Source organism: Chionomys nivalis, chromosome 2 (genome assembly GCF_950005125.1).
Source record: "Chionomys nivalis chromosome 2, mChiNiv1.1, whole genome shotgun sequence".
Lineage (NCBI taxonomy): Eukaryota > Metazoa > Chordata > Mammalia > Rodentia > Cricetidae > Chionomys > Chionomys nivalis.
The window spans coordinates 122,212,256-122,234,806 of record NC_080087.1 but is presented as its reverse complement, the minus strand read 5'-3'; the positions used below and the strand labels follow the sequence as shown (position 1 = coordinate 122,234,806).

The 22,551-nt window shown below is 50.1% G+C and overlaps 2 protein-coding genes across 7 annotated transcripts in view; one reads left to right on the top strand and one right to left on the bottom strand.

The window, feature by feature from the left end:
• Tns1 (tensin 1) overlaps positions 1-376 on the bottom strand; it is a 222,497-nt gene extending 222,121 nt beyond the window's left edge. For 2 of the 4 annotated variants that reach the window (XM_057762194.1, XM_057762195.1), the window contains exon 1: positions 126-375. In XM_057762194.1, coding sequence (XP_057618177.1) covers positions 126-281 — 156 coding nt within the window. In that variant the 5' untranslated portion in view covers positions 282-375. Of the gene's footprint in view, positions 1-125 lie in introns of all 4 variants that reach the window. The other 2 variants (XM_057762193.1, XM_057762196.1) reach the window with 2 other exon arrangements.
• A 158-nt stretch (positions 377-534) lies between these two features.
• Positions 535-21,565, top strand: Rufy4 (RUN and FYVE domain containing 4). Of its 3 annotated transcripts, none has more exons than XM_057762113.1 (12): positions 535-769; positions 2,463-2,590; positions 2,706-2,812; positions 3,714-3,839; positions 4,162-4,268; positions 4,529-4,672; positions 5,983-6,052; positions 7,503-8,135; positions 8,874-8,980; positions 15,025-15,171; positions 20,001-20,111; positions 20,977-21,565. In XM_057762113.1, the coding sequence occupies exons 2-12, from the start codon at positions 2,545-2,547 to the stop codon at positions 21,077-21,079; spliced, it is 1,701 nt and encodes a 566-aa protein (XP_057618096.1). In that variant the 5' UTR covers positions 535-769; positions 2,463-2,544; the 3' UTR covers positions 21,080-21,565. The 3 variants fall into 3 exon arrangements, with proteins under 3 accessions (XP_057618096.1, XP_057618094.1, XP_057618093.1); XM_057762111.1 differs by having other exon boundaries at positions 535-954; XM_057762110.1 differs by having other exon boundaries at positions 535-1,442.
• The last annotated feature ends 986 nt before the right edge of the window (positions 21,566-22,551 follow it).

Genomic DNA, 22,551 nt, shown 5'->3' with positions numbered 1-22,551 from the left:
ACCTCCACGGAGCCGGCTGCAGGGCCCTCCCACGTTCCAACCCACACCTTCCCAGACTCCTTACTGTCCCAAGTGGACTGGGCTCTGCCGCGCCCGCTGCCCGCACCCAGCCCGCAGCACCCTACCTGAAGCAGCAGCCGCCTCCTCTGGGCTCGCACCGCACCCCCGGGCTCACAGCGCTCGGGCCGCTCAGGGTCCGGCGGAGTCCCGGGGGGCTGCAGGCCGCAGGGGGGCGCGGGCTCGAGCGCCTCGCAGCACACCAGACTCACGGTGCAGCCCATCCGGCCCGGCGCCCGGCGGGCCCGGGGCGGGGACGTGGACTACCCGTGAGCCGGTCCGCCCCCAGCCCCAGCGACCTCCTGGCCCCGGGCGTCTGCGACGTGGGGAAGGAGGGTGACGCCCCCGGCCCGCCCCGTCGGAGTCCGCCTCCGCCTCCGCCGCGACTCCGCCAGGCAGTGGGAGTGCGGGGGCCCTGCGAGGGGCGGCGACAAGGACTCAGGAGGCAGACGGTGGGGAGGGGACCGAAGGCACGGGAACGCGGGAGGGGCAGCAGCGTGGTCCCTGGGACAGGCTGAGCTAGAGGCGCGAGAAAGTGAGCGTCGGCGTGACCAACGAGTAACTAAGAGACTGACACCAGAAAGGGGATCTGTACGGGACAGAGACGACGACAGGGAGGACGGGTGTGGGGAATAGAGTTCTGCACCAGGAGGAAAGGCGGGACGTGGAGCAGAGAACAGCAGGCTTGAGGATCGCTGTGCCCTGCTTACAGGTAGTTGGTCTACCTTGTAACAGTAGTTCTAGCAGTCCCTAACCCTCGGTTCCCAGTTACCAGGACCAGCCCCCAGGCCAGCCTAGCCTAGAAAAATGATGACCCCAGAATCAGGAAGCTGAGAGAGGTCAGCGAAGGGAGGCCGCCCACCTGGCGCTTCACCCGGAGTTTCACTTCTGTCCCTGGTAAGTGGGCACCAGGGTTGGAAGGAAGGCACCCAACACTGACAAGGATGGCGCAGCTGGCTGGGGTAGAGGAGAGTGAAGAGACTTGGAGATCGTCTGTCGTCTCTCCAACCTGTGCCACCTCCAGTCCAGTGACAGGAACGCGTCCACTAGCGCCTCCGTCAGCCTCTTTCCGCCATCTGCTGGCAGAAAGACAGAAAGACAGGAGCAGGTGCCCGGGAAAGAAGGCCCCTGTCGGTTTTGTTTAACCACCACCTGCCCCTATGCCAGATCAACTTGTGGGACCCACCCATTCTGCCTTGGTGGTGCCTTAATCTTTCTCTGCTACTTCTTCCTGGCCAGGATTGGTTCAGCCCTCTCCAGGCAGGGTCTGAGTCACTTCCCAGGCAGGAGAACTGGGAAGGGCTGTGCAAGCCCACAGTCACAAGGGACATACCCAGGCTGCAGAACCCTGCTGCCCACACGCAAATCGGGCAGGCTTTTCTCAGGTAAGCACCGGAAGCCCCTGGGTTTTGGGACGGGCTAGAGGAATCCTGAATGTCTGTGGAGAACTTCTGTCTAATTCTTGATCTATAGATGAGGAAACTGGGTCATGGGAAAGAGTGAGCAGCTGGAAGACAGTGAGTAACCAGACCAGGGTGGCCCTGCGTCCTCTGACTCCCATCACAGGGCCCTGCTATCCTATCCTATCTTTTCTTCTTTCTCCTTTCCATCCATTGCCGTAGGCTGCTACCTCACCCACAAACTCCATTGCTGCCTGCCTGGGAGGCTGGATACCTGGGCTTTCATCCTGGGCCTGACTTTGATGCCAGGAGCTCTGCTTAAACTCATCATCCTTCAAGGGCAACAGTGTCCCTTGCTGAGTCCCAGGACCAGTTGGAGGCAGAAGGAGAGTCCCACGAGAGAGGATGGCAGGGGTAAACCCAGGCGCTGCACTCCTCATGCACTCCTCACACCCAGCATCGGCGTCAGTCCTAACTCTGCACCTCTACTTCTGCCTGCTTTCCCCAGGGAACACACATTTTCCACTCAGCTGGGGCTCCGGAAAGGATTAATGTAGGTCTCAAGGCGATGACACGCTGCTGACGTTCTGGGGCTATTCAAGGGGAAAGGGGGTAACAGGTCCCCAGCCGGGTGTCCACAGGGCGCTGGCATTGTGCTCATACCAAGCAAACAGATCTGAGTTCAGCTTATAGCTTTGTGGTACTAGACTGAGGTCTCCCCTCTCTGTGTCCAGTCATCTTGTGTAACAGTTCGTTCTGGAGGCCACCAAGGGAATCGAATGAGATGAGGATGTCAGCAATGATCAGGGTGACCAATACCAGGGATGCTGGATACATGGGGGTCACAGTCGCATCTTTATACACTGGCCTTCAAGAAGTAACTTTGATTCCTTGCGGTGTACTTAGTAAACTATTTTTAAAGAAGGAAAGAAAAGAAGAGTTGGGTTTTTTTATTTCACGGGTTAACTCATTGTGTGACCCCAGTATGCTCTCGCTCAACTCTAGACTCTCTTCCCATCTATACATAAGGAAAGTGGGGCAGCTGAACCCAGAGCATCGCAGGGAACCACGTCACTCCCAAGTCTCCATGGCAGAAGAGGAGACCATCCTCAAGATCACCAGGAACCTGAAAAGTGAGTCTGGCCTGTGAAATTGTCTGGGATTGAGCTGAAGGAGAAGTGAGGGGTCTGGAGGGCATCCCCCTTCAAGATCGGGCTCCCCAATGTCTGCTGTCTATCATCCTTGCAGATGCTGTCTCTACCATCCTCCAGGGATACGGGGATGGGCAGGGGCCTGTGACAGACACCAGCGCTGAGCTACACAGACTCTGTGGCTGTCTGGAGCTGCTATTGCAGGTGGGACCATCCGCTTCCCCTCTCCTCTTCTCCCTTGTTCTTCAGCTTTGAATACTCAGGAGAGCTTTCCCAGAAATATATCCAGGCCACTGTCTTCTTTGGTTCCCAGGCACTGCCTCCTTGCCTAGTGAGCAAATCTTTCATGACATAAACTGTCTCCTAGAAGCTAGGACTGGCCTTCCTTCTCTCTTCATTTTTACCTCCTGAGGTCCATGATTCCCCCCACACACACTCCTCTGACTCCATCTCCTGACAGTGAGCTGCACTTCTCCTTTTCTGTCTCTGTCCCCCATAGCACACCAGGATTGCACCTGTCTAGGGGCCTTTCTTTCTCTTTACATTCCCTCTGTCTATAATGCTAGATACTTGAGTGACATCTGTTTCCATGACCCTCAGATCGGAAGGCTTCCTCAGGCTAAAATTTCAGCCTCTCTCTCTCTCTCTCTCTCTCTCTCTCTCTCTCTCTCTCTCTCTCTCGTAACTAATACACATACACACTTTCTATTCTCTTTCTTTTTTTTTTCTTTCTTCCCTCCACAACCACCATCACCATCTAATACACTGTATGCTTTAAGAACTTAATTTATTCCTCCTCTGACTCCCGTACCAAGGACTAAGATGTCTGGGGTTGGTTTGTTCATTGTTCACAGGCCTTAGAATGGGGCCTACACACAGTGAAGTACTCAGTGCTTGTGAATGAATGAGTGTGAACTCAGGCTCAGAGAGAGCAAATATCTTGTCCCCATCTCACAGCCAGTAAGAGCAGAGCCAGATGGCTCACAAAAAGGCCTGTCTGCAGGAGCCCTTTCTTCTCCCTGGGGCCCTCCCAGCATGCCAGGGTGCTAGGTAGGTTCCTGGAGGAACCACTGGCACACATTCCTTCCTCTCCTCTTGATCCTAGTTTGACCAGAAAGAGCAGAGGAGCTTCCTGGGGACTCGGAAGGATTACTGGGATTTCCTCTCCACTGCCCTGAGACGACAGCGGGGATGCAGGGAGCAGATCAGCTTCGTATGCTCACAGAACAAGGTAACGGGGCAGGAGATGAGGAAGGGATGGGCACAAGGAAGCACAAGGAAGCTCTGGTACCAACAGTGGACAAAGAATGGCTAGGGGCGGGCATACAGGCCTTCCCTATGTCCCGTGTCACCCATACCTGCTCCGCTAACAAAAGCTTCTCACCTGCTCCTCGCCTCTCGTTGGACCTGGCCTCACCTCCAGCCACACGTTTCTCCTCTAACCTTGGTCCGCTCTTTCTCCTTCTCTCTTCCTCCCATCTGTGTGCTCTCTGATTTTGCCCAGCTCCCCATCCTGATTTTGCCCTCTCTTTGGTCCTCCACACTCCCTGCAGCTGAAGACCTCTTTGGGAAAGGGTCGCGCCTTTATCCGGCTCTGCCTTGCCCGTGGACAGCTGGCCGAGTCAATGCAGTTGTGCCTCCTGAGCCCAGATCTTACTAGGTAGGACTGCCAGGCCATCAACCCATAAATGACAATCGAGCCCACTACCCTCCTTTGCTCCTAAATGGATGATTGACAGTTAGAGATAAGGGAATGAGTGTTAGAAAGGAGAAAGGGCTTAGGGGTCTTCAGTTTGGCTTGGGCTTCTGCCCTCCAAGGCTGAGCTCAACCACACCTGCCCTGGTAGGTCCCCTGTGGTGCGCCAATTCTCAGAGGTCAAGAGTGGCAAGGGCCAAATGTTCTGGTCCCTCTTCACACAGGGAATGGTATGGTCCCCGGAGCCCTCTGCTGTGCCCTGAGCTCCAGGAAGACATCTTGGACTCTCTCTATGCCCTCAACGGAATTGCCTTCAACCTGGACCTGCAGCGGCCAGACCTGGATGAAGACTGGCCCATGTTCTCAGAGTGAGTGGACTCTCGGCCTCCAAAGCAAGCCATTCTCTCCTCCCCTTAAATTTTTTTCTGGTTATAATTATATTGTTTTCCCCTTCCCTTTTCTCCCTCCAAACCCTCCCATATACTCTTCCTTACCCTCCTTCAAACTCATAGGCTCCTTTTTCATTAATTGTTGTGACATACACACATGCACACGCACACATGTTCAGCACACTCGGTCTGTATAATGTTATTTGTATGTGTGTTTTCAGGGCTAACCATTTGTCATTGGATAACCAGTTGGGGGAAAACTGTTTCTCCTGCTCTCAGCATTCCTTAGTTGCCTGTAATTCTCTTTGTAGGACTGAGTTCTCATGAACGCTTCCTTATTCATGTTAGCATGTCTATTGCTATTGTCCTTGTTCAGCTCATGCTCTGGCAGACATGTTGGTGAGATTTTACAGGTGTAGATCCTGACATTCCTAGGTGACACAGCCTCGCAGCCAACTCCCTGACCCTCTGGCTCACCTTCCAACCCCCTCCTCTGCAATGATCCTTGAACCTTACAGGTAGCTGTATTGTATATGTATCGGCTGGAACTTAGGCTCCACAACCCTTCATCTTGACTGGCTGTTGTTTCCTGTAATGATTTCCATCTGTTGCAAAGAGAAGTTTCCTCAATGAGGGGCGAGGACTACACTGATCTGTGGGTATAAAGACAAATATTTAGAACGTAGCTAGGGATTATACTGGTTTAGTAAGTGATGGTTGTAGGTTCTTCTCCAAGATCTATGACCTCGCTACCCCTGGGTGGTGGGTGAGGTTTCTAGTACCAGGCATGATTTCTAGTACCAGGCATGATTTCCTTCCTGTTGAGGATGTCTTAATTCCAATTAAAGAGCTGTTAGTTACAACCAAGATACATGTAACACTACTTTAGGGTGTCATGACATGTTGGTTATTGTGGCTCATAGGTCCATATCTGGGTAGAAATTTTGGTCACCCCCCCCCCCTTTGGAAGCCTGCTTCCCTTCCCTTCTTGATTCTTGTCCCCACTCTCTACTCTTCTCCTTGCTCGGTGTCATCTCAAGCTAGGCCATGTTTCTAAAGACTAATTGGCCGTCTGGAAAAATCAGGAGGGCAGATGGGTAATGGGATACTGGAATGCAACGGATATGGAGCTGGAACATGGGATGGCCAGCTAGATGGGGAAAGGGAACCACTCAGGGGATGTTGGAAAACAGGAAGGGTCGTAGTCTGAAGGAGTAGCTCCAAAGCTGGGGTAGCCTCCACTAGAGGACCAAGCCAGCTAAAGAGGTTGTTCTGCCTCTTGGTTACAGGTCCCGCCGTTCCAATCCCAGCCGGATCCAGGAAAGAAGACCCAGAAAGCCCGAAGGTCTCCCAAAGGAGGTGCCTCTGCCTGCCTTCACCCTGACTTGCTTCTTGATCGTCTATCTACTGGAACTCCCAAGTTGAGCAGGGCCTGCTGTGGGTGCGCAGAGAGCTGAACAGAACAGAAATGGAAGCAGTGTGTGAAGCAAGGGAGGGGGAATAAGGGGAACAAGGGAGCTGTAGTGCCATCTGTAGGAGTCACTGGGGCTCTCGGGAGGAGAGGGCAATAGGGGTGGCTGGAGGCTTGCAGGAAACAGACCAGGGAGCCCTCTTCTACTGAAACTCCTGAGTTGAGAGTCCAAATTGGCCTGTGTCAGTTAGCAGAGTGACTAAGGAGCCTGATTTCCCAATTCACGGCCCAGCTCTGCCCCTTTCTAAACTCAACTAAAGTCCTTGGGTGAGTTCCTGTCCTGCCTCCTAGGGGAGTTGTGTAGATGGCTTGAGAAAATCCACACACAGCTCAGCACAAGACTCCTGGCTCCTGCTCTATTCTCAAATGGCAGCTGAAGGTTGTCATCGTGCATGACGTCCAGACACCAGATGTGGCACCGTTAAGGACCCAATCTCAGACCTTGAAAGAGTTCAAGGACTGTTCGTGTGGACAGACCAGGAACACAGTGCAATTTATGCCAAGTGTGCAGTCAGCCTTCCATATCCATGGGTTCTGCATCCGTGTACTCAACCAACCGCACATACAAAATATTTAGAAAAAAATAATTGTATTGGTTCTGAACATTGTGGATTCTTTTACCCTCAGAGTTTCCCACAAAGGGCAGTATAATAACTACTTACATGGCATTGACACTGTGTGGGGTAGTAAAGTCATCTAAAAAGGACTCCAGCTTATCGGAGGATGTGCATTGGTTATCGGCAAACCCTACACCACATTAAAGAAGAGTCTTGAGTGTCCAGGAATTTGAATACCATCTTGAGGTCCTGGAGTCAACTCCCCTGGTATCAAGGGATGACTTTAGGGTGCAGATATGGTCAAGAGGAAAAATGGAAGCAGAGAGAAGGCTCCCCTGCCCCCTGCTATGCTAAAGATCGAATTCAAGACCACACATACTAGACAAGTGCTCTAACACTGAGCTACATCCCCACCGAGGGGGCTTCTTCAGAGTAGTCTGTTTAAATTTTTCTTGCCATTTTGTAAACTAGAAATTCTTTTTCCCCTCTTAGAGATGAGAATGCAGAAACACAAAATGAAGCACAGCAGAAAAGGTGGAAGGAGAAGGTGGAGGAATTCAGGGAGGAATAAGATCAACACGGGGTGAAGGAGGGAGATGCCACAGGCTAGAGGCAGGGAGGGGAGGAGCTGAGACACCTGCTATTCTCCTCTCGGATTTGTGGGTCTTGTGAGAGTGCTGTCTGAGATTATCTGGCTCTGGTCTAGGAATCCAATAGGAAGCAAACCTTGTTGGCCCAGGTCTGTGTCCAGATCAGTTGCTGAGATAGAACTTCTTCACAGGTGAGCTGCTCCAGAGAACAGTTACAGGGACCAGACACCCATGGAACCAGCTGTCTGCAAGATGCACCCAGAGAAGACCACCAACCTGACCTCCCTACCCCCTTGCAGCATGACCATCTTCCCACCTCTTTGGAAAAGAAGAGAGGGGATTCCAGGAGCCTCAGTTGTCCCTGGAGCATTCGAAAAACAGAAGGGGAGGAATTCCAGCTAGACCAGAAGGAGGGAGGCCCAAAGAACAGAAAATCCCCAAAGAATTCAGCAGCGAGCAGCCAGCGACAGAGGGAGGGACCTAAGGAGGCTCAAAAGGAGGTGACAGGAATAGAAAATGGAGGCACAGGAAGTCTGATGATGACAGAAGGCCAGAGAACAACAGAAGGGACCCAGGAAAGGGAAGCAGACTGGGACCATGACCAAGGGCTGCTGGCCCCCAGCCTTCAAGGAAAGGTAGACGACAGAGCATTCAGGAACAGGCAGGGGTGGGATCAGCCTAGCGTTCTAGGGCAGCCCTGGGTCCTGCAAGGCCTGGGAATAAAGGAAGACTCCTCCACAGAGAAGCCACAAGAGTGGACAGGAGTGAGCAGTATAAGCAGGCAGGAGGATCAAGCAGAAGAGCCATTGCAGGAGGTGGTCAAGGTACCTGGCTGTTGCTTCCTCTCTAGCCTGGTCTGCTGCTAGGGGTAGATAGCCGGAGGCCATTCCAGCCCACAGATCAGTATAAAGGGTTGTCTGTGACATGATCTTATGTAACTCAGACTGGCCTCGAATTTGCTTTTTAGCCAGGCTGTCATTGAATTCCTGATCCTCTTGCCTCTGAAACCCCAAATGCTGTGGTTATAGGTGTGTGCCATCACACAGAGCCCTCCAAATCAACTTTAGCTTGATTCCCAGAGTCGCTGTCTGGGGATGCCCTTTGGAAGTCACACGTTCTTCAGGTCACCGCATGTCCCGTCCCGTGATTGCTTTCTATGAGGGCTACTTCACCCAGCAGTACTTCCTGCCTAGCATGCCAGCATTTGAGTTTGGAACCACATCTCAGCAGTCTTTTGAGTCACAAAGTTCAAGCTTCGTTACCAGGGCAGAGGTCTCCCAGCGTCTAAGCTCTTTTGCTGTACCCCCGACTAGTCACGTTTTGGCATGCTCTTCCCAGGAGTCCCTCCCCCAAGATGGTTCTGAACATATCTCTCGGCCTCCTTCCTAGTCAGAGTGCGCCAGGTCCAAAAACTTGGCGATTTCAGGAAAAGAAGTGGTAACCCCAGACTCACCCAGCTCCCAGAGGCGTGCGTGGCTAAAGCCTCATGGGGAAGTTCATCAGGTGGGCCCCAAACAGGGGTTGTTGTCTTTCATTGTCTTCCTTTCCCACCTTGTCCCCAGGACCCCAGGTATGAGCTCCAGCTGGCAAAGGAACAGGCCCAGCGCCAGGAGCAGCTGCTGCAGGCCCAGGAAAGAGAGCTACAGAGGCTCCAGGAGCAACTCAGCAGGTAACCTTGGCAACACCAGCAGGGCTGGGACTCCAGGACTCTGAGTATCTCAGTGTACCGGGCCCTGTGCTGGGCACAACTCCAGGTTACTGAGGCCAGTGCCATCCTAGGCATTGATCCTGATCCTATGAGGCTCACAGGTCCTCTCCTCAGTCTCCCCAAGAACCCCAGGAGACAGCCCTGCTCCCTGTCCCTGCCCTCCTGCCATGCTCGATCTGACTCCTGCCGCCTCTTCTGGGTGCCCCTCGGCCTTTTTAACCAGCTCTGACACCACCATGTCTCCAAATCTACCTTCCTCACACAGTGTTTAAAGATAGGATTCCACTCTGAGACTTGCCACGTAACTGAAAATGGCCTTGAGTTTCCGATCCTCCTGGCCAACCTCTGTGCCCAGTTTATATGGTACTAAAAGTTAAGTCTTTGTGCCTGGTAGGCAAGCACTCTGCCAACCAGCTACAGCCCCAGGCTAGTTTGGTTTTTTTTGTTTGTTTGTTTGTTTGTTTTGTTTTTTTTCTGTTTTGTTTTTAGCACTGTCCTCTGTATCAACAGGAGGTTGGTTCCAGGACCCCCAAGGGAAACTGAAACCCATGGCTGCTCAAGTGCTTCGCATAAAGATAGTGTAGGGTCTGCTCAGAGCCCCGGACACCCTCCCCTGGGCTCTGTGAACCTCCCTGACTTGGTCTGAATGCTGTAAAAGTAGTTGTGCCACTGTTCCTTATTTTGTATAAGGGAGCATCGGAAGAAGAAAAATATCAGGACATATTCAAGATACACAGTTTAGGGTTTTTGTTTGCTTTTGTCTCCAAACATCTTTGGTGCCTGGTTGGTTAAAGCCAGAGACACGGATACAGAGCCCTGACTATATTCCCCTATCTCTTTCTGCCAGGTAGCTCCCATGCTCCCTTCTTTCCCTTGATCTCAAGGCCCCAAAGGTATTATCTGTCACAACCCTGCCTGCTTTAAAAGTCTACTCCGTGCAAAGGTCTTCCTGAGTCTGCCTTTGGTCTTCATGGGTCTGCATGCTGCCTCTGTCTCTAAAGGACACCATAACACCTTCTCCAAACAAGGTCAGGGAACAGTCCCTCCCTTGTCAGAGGCTGAGTGTCTATGACTCATACTGAATCACTGGGAAGTTTACTGTCTGTCTATTAAACAGCCGGGGCAGACCCGAGAGCCCAGACTCTAACCCAAAGCCCCTTGGACTCCACCCAATACTCACTGCCTGAGCTGCTGCTGTGACCAGCAAATACTCCCGTGATTCAGATCCTAAGTGAAAGTGCGGGTCTTGGCCATGCAAGAGTCTCTGTGGCTTCAAGAGAAACAGGTGGGAGCAACTAAGAGGCTCCAGAGAGATGTCCCAGCATCAAACTTCTTCCTGTATCTGAGGGCACTGTCTCATAGACCCCTTGTCACCTGCTACCCATCACTTGGTCATTCCTAAACACTTTAGGCACCCATTCTAAACCCAAAATACTCTTGTGGGCAAAACGCAAAATTCCTGCCTTCATGTTGCTCGCAGTAAGGAATCTGCGTGTGAAATAGAGTAATGAGTTGGACGGGTTTATTACTATTACTATTAATTGTTTATTTTATGCATAGTTTGGGGGATGAGTGCACACAAGCATGATTGTGGGTGTGCACGTACCATGGCATACATGTGTTATTCTATGCATAGGTGTGGGGGATGAGTGCACGTGAGCGTGATTGTGGGTGTGCACGTACAATGGCATACATGTGTTATTCTATGCATAGGTGTAGGGGATGAGTGCACGTGAGCGTGATTGTGGGTGTGCACGTACCATGGCATACATATGTTATTCTATGCATAGGTGTGGGAATGAGTGCACACGAGCGTGATTGTGGGTGTGCACGTACCATGGCATACATGTGGGGGTCAGACAGCAACCGAGTCAGATCTCTCCTTCACCGTTGTGGGTTCTGGGATCTGAACTCAGGACGTCAGTCCTGGCAGTGAGTGACTTTACCCTCAAAGCTATCTCCCCAACCCCTGGAGTTGTGTGGAGAAAAACAGGAAAGGAAAACGGGAGGTGACCACGGTGATGTGTTTGAGAAGGTGGCGTGGCCACTGAAGGCCTCTCAGAAGCTCTGGCGTTTGCATGAAGGCACGGAGGCAGTAAGGAGCTAGACTTTTAGACACCAGCTGGTAAGATGTTCCAGGCAGGGGGGCAGAACAGGAGAGTAGATCCTGAGATGGGAAATTGCACAGCAGGTTCAAGGAGGATTGTGGGAGCCATTCTGGCCCCAGTCAGGTGAGGGAGGAAAGGGCAGTCTGGGAAGTCATCAGAATAACCTTGGTTTTAAATCAAAGTAGAATGGAGCCATTATAGAGTTCAAATAGAGGAAGGGCATGGCGTAGTCTGGCTGGGTATGTATATAAGGTTTAAGCCGCATAGTGGTGGCCCACGCCTTTAATTCCAGCACTCGGGAGGCAGAGGCAGGCAGATGTCTTTGAGTTTGAGACCAGCCTGGTCTACAGAACAAGTTCCAGGAACTGGCTCTAAAAGCTACACAGAGAAACCCTGTCATAATAATAATAATAATAATAATAATAATAATAATAATGTGTGTATGTGTGCTTTATAAATTCTTCAACAATTCAGAAGTTTTTAGTATAGTGACAGAGTTGTGCAACCATTGGCTCCGTCAATTACAACATTTTTGTCTCTCCCTAAAGATGCCTGTGCCCATTAGCAGTAATTCTCCAACTTACTTTCAGTTCGTAGATTTGACTAGTCCAGGCTGACCTATGGAACAAGACTAGAGGGTTCTTTCCTCACCCCACTGGGGCAAAAAGGACCTCCATCATGTTCCTGGAACCTGCTATGCCCAGTCCCACCTTAGGGCCTTCCATCCTGCTATTCCCTCAGTGTGTTCTGCCTTTCCTCTCTGTGCAAACATCAGCAACTCCCAGGAGGCCTTCTTTCCAGAAAGCTTCTTGGTAAATAGGTATCTTAGTTGGGGTTTCTTTTGCTGTGATAAAACACCATGGCCAAAAGCAGCTTGGGGAGGAAAGGGTTTATTTCAGCTTACAGTTCCACAGAGCTTTGTGTGACTAAGGGAAGTCAGAGCAGGAATTGGCGGCAGGAGCTGATGCAGAGGCTTGACCTCTCGGGGTTTGTTCAACCTGCTTTTATATACCATCCTGGACCACCTGCTCGGGGTGGTCATGCCCACGGTGATCTGGGCCCTTCCACATCTGCTATCAATTAAGAAAATGTCCCTTCAAACTTGCCTATAGGCCAGTCTTACGGAGTCATTTTCTCAAGTAAGATTTCTTCTTCCCTTACGAGCCTGGCTTGTGTCACACTGACATAAAAACCGGTCAGAACAACAGGAGGAGAGCAGAGGTATTTAGCTGGAGCAGAGAGGGTGCAGCTGCTGATTTGTGGGTAAATTTTGAAGCAGGGCTTGGGAGGCAGAGACAGGCGGATCTCTGTGAGTTCGAGACCAGCCTGGTCTACAAGAGCTAGTTCCAGGACAGGCTCCAAAACCACAGAGAAACCCTGTCTCGAAAAAAACCAAAAAAAAAAAAAAAAAAAAAAAAAGACTGGCCGTGGGCCTGAGAGAAAGAGATAAAAGCAACTGTTCACAGAGATAGGGAAAGATGGGATGGATGGGCTTGTACGGAAAGCCCAGAGCAGAGCTTGGGAACTGTAAAGCCTGGGACAGCAGTCAGACTTCCAGGTGAAGACTGTTGGGCAAGAAGTCAGGTGTGACGTGCTGGAGAGAAGGTGGCCTGGGAGGTGGGGGAGAGTCATGCCAGACTGCAGATGGAGTAGCAAGTGCCAAGCCCAGACTTGGGAGCCAAGCACTGTGCCCACCACTGGGCAAAGGAACCATGGGCCTCCAGACGGTGACAGGGGTTCACCACCAGCCAATCCCAGTTCTCCGGGCACATCCTCTCTACCAGCTGTGTTTGCGGTACCTGTGTGACCACGAGTGGGTAGGGAACAGGTGTATGACAGTAAACAAAACGCAGGAAGTCCATCCCAAAAGACAGAGCCACTTGACAGGAAGCCACTTGCTCTGCCCAGCTCCTGCCGTCACAGCACTGGTGACCTGGGGAAGGTGTGGAGAAGACAAAAGAGAGCAGGACAGGTTCTTGTTCAGACTTCTGATCCTCTCACCACACTGTGTGACCCGAGGCAAGAATGATACCCCACCTGAGACTCTACTTTTCTTTCTCATGGAATGAAGCTTATACTCCCCATCTGACGACATTGTGAAAAACTGAATGAAGCGAGGCCATGGTGCCTCGGCCCGATGCCTGGCATATACTAGGAGCTCAAGACACCTTTGTCCTTCCCACATCCCCTCCTGCCATCCCTGAGGGCTCTCTCTGGAGCCCTGCTGACCTCCCTGCCTCTCCTGCTTCTCCTGCCCTCTCCCTGGGGTCCCTGCCCAGCACCCTCCTTTCAGTCACACAGGCAGACAAGCCACTCCAGCTCACAGACTCGCAGGGCCAGATTGTCTCAGCGGCCCCTCCAGCACCTTCTCTACTCTCTGCCTCAGCCTCTGGAGGGCTCTGTCACAAAACTTGACTTAATTACCTAAGTCCCACAGGAGCCATGGCTGCAGCCCTCTTACTGACTGGCACCTAAAATAGCCACCAGGACTCAGTAGGGGCCCGATAGGGTTATTCCTCACACCCAGCCAACACACATACCACAGTGGTCACATAAGGAAGGGCCTAGAGGCCTAGAGGGCAAGAGAACTAGATGAGGAAAACGTTGATAGCGCCCTCTACAGGAGCCTGGAGGTCAGCAGCTAAGAAAAGTCCAGACAAGGCCTACTTTCGGGGGCCTTTTGGTTCTTGGCAAGATTTGAAAGTGCACCCAGTTTTCAGTCTTGGGGCCTGCTAACTGTCTATACTTTAAAAGCCAATAGTTCAAGGGTTGATAGAGTGCCCGCCTGGCTTGTACAAGGCCCTAGGTTTGATTCCTGATCTCACTAGCATCTACCCACTGCTAGCTGGTGTACACTCCCAACCAGGTCATGGAAAGAGAAGCTTGGACTATTTTATTTTCAGTTTAGTAAACTTTAGTAAACTTCAGTTTCGTAAATTTCTTGGAACCTTCCAGAAAACCACTAACAACAACAAGAAAAGCAAGAATAGAGCTGTGGCAGTTTCAAACCCAAAACGGAGACAGAAATATAGGAAAGTCATATTTTTCCTGTTGCTTTTTAAATTGAAAAGACAATATAGCACAGCTTCTAAAAATACTTTAAAGCAAGATAATCACCCCAAGGCCCCCAGTGCTCTCCTCCACGGGCAGTTGTTCCCAGCTGGACGTAGTGTCCGCAGCCCAGATTGCTAGGCATTCACCCTCCTTCTAGTCAGGCCTCCCAAAAATATACCTTCCCAAAGTTATGTTTTAAAGTGGAAATGTTGGCCGGGCGGTGGTGGCGCACGCCTTTAATCCCAGCACTTGGGAGGCAGAGGCAGGTGGATCTCTGTGAGTTCGAGACCAGCCTGGTCTACAAGAGCTAGTTCCAGGACAGGCTCCAAAACCACAGAGAAACCCTGTCTCGAAAAAAAAGCAAAATAAATAAATAAATAAATAAATAAATAAATAAATAAATAAATTGGACATGTTAAAAGGGAAGGAGGGAAAGAAGGAAGGAAAAAGGGAGGAGGAGAAGGAGGGAGAGGGAGGGAGAGAAAGGAAGAAGGAGGGCAGGAAGGAGGGAAGGACATGTCCAGTAGCGCCCTCTACAGGAACGCTCAAGGTTAGGCCTGTTTCTATTTTTCTTCGATTGCTAAATCTGTCTAATGGTGCTCATTTTAGTGTGTGGTATACACGTTTATTGTGGGGGTGTGAGTGTGTGTGTGTGTGTGTACTGCAGAGAGGTGGTTGGTGGTGGGTATGTGTAGTGCGTGTAATATGTGGTACATATGGTGTATGATGTATACGTGTTGTGTGCCTCTGTGTGTTCATGTATGTGGATGCTGTGCCTATATGTAGACCGGCTCCCATCACAGGTTCTGAGCCTTTCTCCTAAAACCAGTCTCCTGTCCCCAGGTGTGAGGCAGAAAGAGCCCGGTTGCAAATGATGCTGGAACAGAAGCAGCAGGAGGCTGAGAGGAGGGACGCCATGTATGAGAAGGAGCTGGAAGGGCAGAGGGACCTGGTCCGGGCCATGAAAAGGAGGGTGTTGGAACTGATTCAGTAAGAACGGGGCTGGGGCTGGGGTTGGGGTGGAAAGGAGGAGCCTAAGGACTCTGGAGGTCAGGCTTGAAGACCGCGTCTCTAGCAACTCCGGGGGTCTAGACCTTTCACATGTGAAGCTGTTTCCTTCTGTGACCTCATGCTGTCACTAATTGCATGTTACATGTTACAGAGGAGAAAACTGAGGGTCAGTGCTGACTTGGCCACTAAAGACAGACAACATATAAACCACAGAGTCCCCGCCTCAAGAACTGCCCTCTGTCTTCCGTTGTGGTCAGAAGAGATTCCCAATCTCTTCCAGTTTACGAGTTTAGAAGGGACTGAAATGTAGGACACATGAAGTGACCACATGCCCACGCCTACTTGCCTACCGGACTTCTTTAGGCCTCTGGGCCCGTGGGTCCAGCCTAGAGCAGCTGTGCTAGATGCCTGAGGCTAAGCTTACCAGGGATTGTTTCAAACCCCCAAGCCCACCGCAATGGGGAAGACATGTAAAGTACACTAGCCCTTGAGTCAGGTAGGGACATAACAGACACATGTGTGCTCCACAGACATGTGCACTCCTTCCATGCAGCTCAGGGGACCCGACACCACTGGCCTCAGGTTCCGTGAAAATGAACAGGTTGCTGGAGTCAAGAGCTAAATTCTTGTGCAAGGAATCCACACGTTAACTGTGAAAAGAGAACAAGGTCGGCTTGGACGACACAAATAATTCAAGGAGGGCAGATACAGGTGCTCGCCGCACAAGCCTGCTGGCCTGAAGCAGAGCCCCAGAGCCCGTGATGAAAGGGGAGAACCGTCTCCTGAAAGCCATCCTCTGACCACACGTGTGTGTGTGTGTGTGTGTGTGTGTGTGTGTGTGTGTGTGTGTGTGTGTACACAGCCAGGCCTGTCATCCCAGCACTGGGGAGGTGGAGGCAGCAGGATGTGTGTCCTGAAACAGCAAGGGCTGTAGTGAGACCCTGCCTCAGAAAAAAACAAAACAAACAAAAACATAAGATTGTTGATTTGTTTAATTCACCAAAAGGATTAGAAAATATGGTGGCGCACGCCTTTAATCCCAGCACTTGGGAGGCGAAGGCAGGTGGATCTCTGTGAGTTCGAGGCCAGCCTGGTCTACAAAGAAAGTTCCAGAATAGCCAGGTCTATTACACAGAGAAACCCTGTCTCAAAAAAACAAAACTAACTAATTAACTAACTAAATTAGTTAATTAATTAAAAGCAGTCTCCCAGAAAATAGGATAAAAGCAGGAAAAACAGGTATAAATAACAACAGAAATGGGGACAGAAATCAGTGGGGAGGTTGGGGGGTTAGGAAGATGGCTCAGTAGGTAAATGTTTGCCATGTAATCATGAGGACCTGAGTTATGATCCCTAACATTTATGCTAAAAGCCAGAGGTAGCATGCCCATAAACCCAGTGCTAGGGAGATGACTTGTGAGGATCCCTAGGCTCGCTAGCCAGCTAATCTAGCCAAATGGGTGGGCTTTAGGCTCACTAAGATATGCTGTCTCAAAAGACAAGGTGGAAAGTAACTGAGGAAGACACCCAGTGTCAACCTCTGACCTCCATGTGAACACACGTGAACATATGTATACACACACACACACCACACAGACACATACACACACCAGTCTAGGAGTCCTAATACCCTCTCCAACTGGCAGAGGTTTCCAAAAAGAAAAAGCTAAAATTAAGTAGGTTATCAAATAAGATATTACAAAGATTAAAAATGCAGGGTCTGATGGACACCAGTCTTTAGATCTTACTAAATTCTCAGCAGAATAAACAAAAGGGGAAATTTGTTGTTCATACCTAGATACAGCATTTGCTTCAGAAAAGCAAAGAGAAATGGGATTTTCAGATTGTCTGGAGGAAAACGCATAAAGATAGGAGGGCTCAGCATGTGTCAGTGTCTATGATGCAATAATTCTCAAGTTCTCAAAAAAGCCTACTCTTGAAGTAGAATTCCACGTCCAGATAAACCATAAATTAAATGATGAAGGTGAGGGCCACAGGCATGAATAAGACAGGTCTCAGAAAATTCAACTCCCACATAGCCTTTCTTAAGAAGCCTGTTGAGGATGTGCTCCAGAGAAAAAAGGAAGTAAGCCAAGAAAGGAGAAGATATAATTCTGGGAGCAACAGTTCCAGCTAGGAGAAAAGAAAGGGAGTCACCAAGATGGGATTCGGGGGAAGTCAGGCACAGTGGGTGCATGCCTGAACTACCAGTATGAGGAAAACCGAGGGAGGAAAATCACATGTTCAAGGCTAGCCTGTCAATTACAATGGTAATGGTAGTAGTAGCAATAATAATAATAATAATGAGAGGCAAATCATATATTAAAGCAGAAGATGCAATGAGTCCAGAAAGACACTCAGAGGTCTGGAGAGGTGGCTCAGAGGTTGAGAGAACTGGTTACTCTTCTAGAAGACCCAGGTTCAATTCCCCGCACCCAAAAGGCAGCTCAGAACTGTTTATAACTCCTGTCTCAGAGAATGAGCCACCTTCTTCTACTCCCCTTTGACCCTGAATGCATGTGTGCATAGACATACATGCAGGCAAAACACCCATACAGATAAAATAATAATAATAAAAAAAATGAAAAGAAGGAAAATAAGGAACTTCCAGAAAAGCCCAGAGTGTGGCTTACAGTAACTCTAGTACTCAGACAGTGAAGCAGAAGCCATTGGTTCAAGGACAGCCCAGACCACAGTCAGAGATCCCGTCTCCCTGATTTTCAAGAAAGGAGCTGGCAAGCGGGCTCAGCAGGAAAAGCGCTTGCTGCCAAGTTTAGTTCGTGGGACCTCCAAGGTGGGAGTAGAGAAGCCAGTCCAGAGAGTCCTCTGATCTCCCGTGTACATGGTGTGTGGATGTGCTCACACACACAGAGTACAGTAAATACATCGGTATACGTTTAAAAGCACAACTATTTAGGAAACATATATATTATCTAATAACGTAAATGCTATTCATTTCTCTTATTCATTTCATATGGCTTCTGCAATACTGGGAATTGAATCTAGTACTGGTGCTAAGCAAGTCAGGGCTACATAGAGAAATCCTTTCTCAAAAAAAAAAAAAGAAGAAGAAGACAATTGGAATGATACAAAAAAGAATGCAGAACCTGGGGAGATAGCCAGTGCGTAAAGTACTTGCCATAAAAGCGCGAGGACCTAACCTGAGATTCCCCTACCACCCAGCACTGAAGCTAGGCACAGCAGTGTACACCTATAACCTCAGCACTGGGGAAGGCAACACAGGAAATCCCCAGAGCTCATTAGCCAGCCTTTGCAGCCCAATAGGGAGCTCCAGACTCAGTGAGAAACCTTGTTTCCAAAAGGGTGGAGGGCAACTTCTGGCCTTCACATACATGCACATATGCAGACATATTTACATGTCCACCACAGATGAACACATACACGCACACAATGGAATGTGAATATATTTTATATATGTGAATGAATATTAAATATAGAAAAGATTCAGCTCGCCAGGTGGTGATGCACACCCTTAATCCCAGCACTCAGGAGGCAGAGGCAGGCGGATCTCTGTGAGTTCAAGGCCAGCCTGGTCTGCTAGTTCCATGACAGTTGGGTTGTCGCACAGAAAAAACCAACACCCCCCCCAAAAAAAGAAAAGATTAAAATAGCATATTCTGTGAAGATGAGTGGTTTGTGGTTTGCAATACGATTGTTACTAATCTCATGAAGAAGTTGCGAACTTGAGATATTGAGCTGGTGCAACTAAAGTTTTCCTCTTATTTGATTTATATCAAAGCAGACTCATGGCTAGTGGTTTCCACAATGGTTGCTTTAGCAGGTGACACGTTGGGGGTGGGGGGCTTGCAGAATGGAAGTTTCAGGGTATGGCTCATGAGTAACAGAAAGAGAATACAGAATTATATCCTGTGGATTGAGCAGAGTTACTGGCAGAGGAACCCAGACTAGGGACCGGACCACAGTGGGAGGAAGGAGAAGTCAGTGGGCATGGTAACAGATAGAAGACTCCTCCGCGATCAAGGGAAGGAACTCCACAGAGAACAGCCTCTGTCTAAGGAAGCCTGTTACTCAAATGTGGAAGGAATACCAGGGAGAAACGGCTGCAGAGGAGTATTTACCTTGGCGAATACCAAGGAGAAACAGTTTGTCACTGGAGAAGGAAGGAGGAGGGTGGCTAGGCTTTTATAAACCCTCTGTACAGTTTGATTTTTACTTAACCACTTTTTATTTATTATTGTGTGTTTGTATACAGATGCATGGTGGGGGCATGTGTGTCAGAGGACAACTTTGTCTAGTCCTCCCTCTCCTTTCCACCTTTGTAAGGATTCCAGCAAGCAGACCGAGGCCGCCAGGCTTGCGCAGCAAGTACTTTTACCCACTGAGCCATCTCACAAGCCCTCATTTGATTTTTATATGTATTTTTATATATGAGTGTTTTGTCAGCATATATGCATACAAGCAATAACACACACACCACTGAAGAGGGCTAGGGAGCTAGGTCGGTCAGTAAGATGCACACACACACACACACACACACACGTGAGCACACGCACACACACACACCACTGAAGAGGTCTAGGGAGCTAGGTCAGTCAGTAACGTGCTTGCAGTGTAAACATGAGGACTAATTCAACCAATCTCAGTGCTAGCGAAGCAAAGGCAGACAGATCTATGGGACTCAATGGCTAGTCAGCCCCACCTACCTGGTAAGCTTCTGTCTCCTCCATCACCACCTCCCTCTCTCTCTCTCTCTCTCTCTCTCTCTCTCTCTCTCTCTCTCTCTCTCTCTCTCTCTCTCTCTGTCTCCCCTCCACCCTACCCATCAGCGAGAAGGACCACCAGTGGCAAAAGCTCCAGCAGCTGTCTACCGTGGCCACTGGACACTGCGCGGACTGCAACAAGGTCTTCAGGCGTCTGTCTCGGCGGTATCCCTGCAGGTACCAGGAAGGCAGAGTCTGGGACAACCCACAGCCCCCTGTCTACCCGGGGAAGGAAGGACCAAGGGAAATGCCTAGTTTTGTTTGATTTGCTCGGCTTTTAAGAATTTTCTTTTTAACATTTATTTCAGTGTGTGTGTGTGTGTGTGTGTGTGTGTGCACATGTATGGAAAACAGAGAACAACTTGCAGAAATTGGTCCTCTTCTACCATGTGTGTTCCAGGGATCGAACTCAGGTCATCCCAGTCAGTGGCAAGTGCTGCTGAGCCGTCTCATCAGCCCTGATTTTGCTGGTTATTTGGAGGCAGGGTTTCTTGATGTACCCCAGGCTGGCCTGTAACTCATCATGTGACCCAGGAGGAACTTAAACTTAGGATCCTTCTGACTCAGCCACTCCTGCACGATGGCATTACAGATGTTCACGACCATGCCAGGGCATGGGAAATGGGTGCTTATAAAGAGCCGTGCCCACGTGTGTCACCCCATCTGCCTACTGCTGCTAAGCAGACCCCTGAAAGAGAATAGTGGGCAGGGCCACAAAGGAGAGAAGGTCCTAGAAGATGAGGCCAGTAGCCTCCCAGAATGCCCCGCTGGGCTTCTGTCTAGGGAGAGGATCCCAGCACCTCTGTACAGAAAGAAAGCATCTGTACAGATGCTCATTCCCATCCCCCCAACCCCATTCCCTCTCCACTGACATCACAGAGAAGAGCAGGAGAAGGAAACAAACCACCAGGGGAAGCCGCCACCTGAGTTAGATGACAGCCTGTGGGAAAGGGAAGCATCCTGAGCTAGTCCTGCTGGACCATGAGCCTTGGCAGATGCCCCCCTAGAAGCCACTTCAGGCTTCCCTGTCTCTGCTCCCCAGGCTCTGTGGAGGCCTGGTGTGCCACGCCTGCTCTGCAGACTACAAGAAGAGAGAGCACTGCTGCCCAGCCTGTGCCCAGCGGGAAGAAATCCAGATCAGCTGACCGGTCACAAGAGGAGCCTAGGACAGCCACCCCCTCCACCCCCCAGCTCCCTCCCTCCCTGAAGGCTGGCCACGCTTTTCTTCTGGAAGCTGGTGAGCCGAGGCACCAGCACAGCTGTGAGGGGTGGAAGAGAACTTAGTGCTGACCGTCCACAGACAGACTTAGTGCTGGCCATCCACAGAAAAACAGCGCTGGCCGTCCACAGAGACCTTGCTCTGCCTTTCCTGTAGAAGGGGCTGAGTGGAACATGCCTCAGCTCTAGAAGCTTGTGTCTGATGCGAGGAAGACAGGCTATGAACCCTTTGTAAAGTTCTTAGAGGCACAGTGAGTCTGTGACCATGAATAACAGCCCAAGCCCAGCTGTTTCCTATCCATACTTCCCTCCCCCAACCCGTCACAGGAAGTGAAGCCCAAACACACTGGGCTTTGCAATCTCCCCCTCCAATCTATTTCAGGGATCATTGGTTTGTTTCATTTTTCATAGATTTACAGGGGTACTGTTGACATATAATAAACATTGCATAAATTTGATAAGTTGAGTTTTCTTTAATATACACTTATGAGGCCATCTCTCTGCGCAGACATCGGCTACAAAGCTTCCTCACCCTCCCTCAACCCCTGCCTCCATGCTGAGGCAATCCCTGACCCTGCCTCGTGTCACCAGGAAGCATAGGCACTTTCTAGAAATTTGCAGAAATGAAATTGTACGGTTCACTTTTTATTGCTGCCTCTACCTCTCATAACGGGATTGAGCTTTGTCTAGGTGTTACATATCCCTACAGTTCTTTCCTACTGTGTGTTGGGGTGTGTGTGTGTGTGTGTGTGTGTAATGCATGCGGCATTCATGGTTCATATGGAAGTCAGAGGACAACTTGTTGGAGAAGTCTTTTTCTTTCTGCCATGTGTGTCCCAAGACTCAAGCTTGTACCATCAAGTTTAGCAGTTAAGTGCTGTACCCTCTGCGCCTTCTCACCAGGCCCTGTGGCTCTTGTCTGTCATCCCACTGTCAAGGTTTACTCGCACATTTACCTGTTGCTTCAGATTTGAGTGGTTTCCCGTTGGCAGTTATTGCCTGGAGGCGCCTATAAGCTTCATGCACAGTCGTTGGTAGATCTATACTTTTATTTCTCCTAGAAAATACCTAGGGATGAAATGCCTGGCACCTGAGGCCTTTGCGGGTGAAATGCACCTAGAGGTGCTCAGGTCATAGGACGTGTAACTCTCCAAAAGCTGATAAATCAACAGTCATCTCCCGTTGTCTTCAGGAAACTGGCTCTAAGAATCCCAGCAGGTACTAAATCTCTGCAGGTAGCAATCACCCAGACACTCAAGTTCCGTAAACATAAACCAATGTGAGCACCACACCGTCTTTAAACCAATTCCAGGTTAGGGAAAGGTGGTGTAAATGCCATGTAAACAGTGTCCTATGTTCTGTGGGGAACGATGACAAGAAAAAGTTTGAACATGTCCAG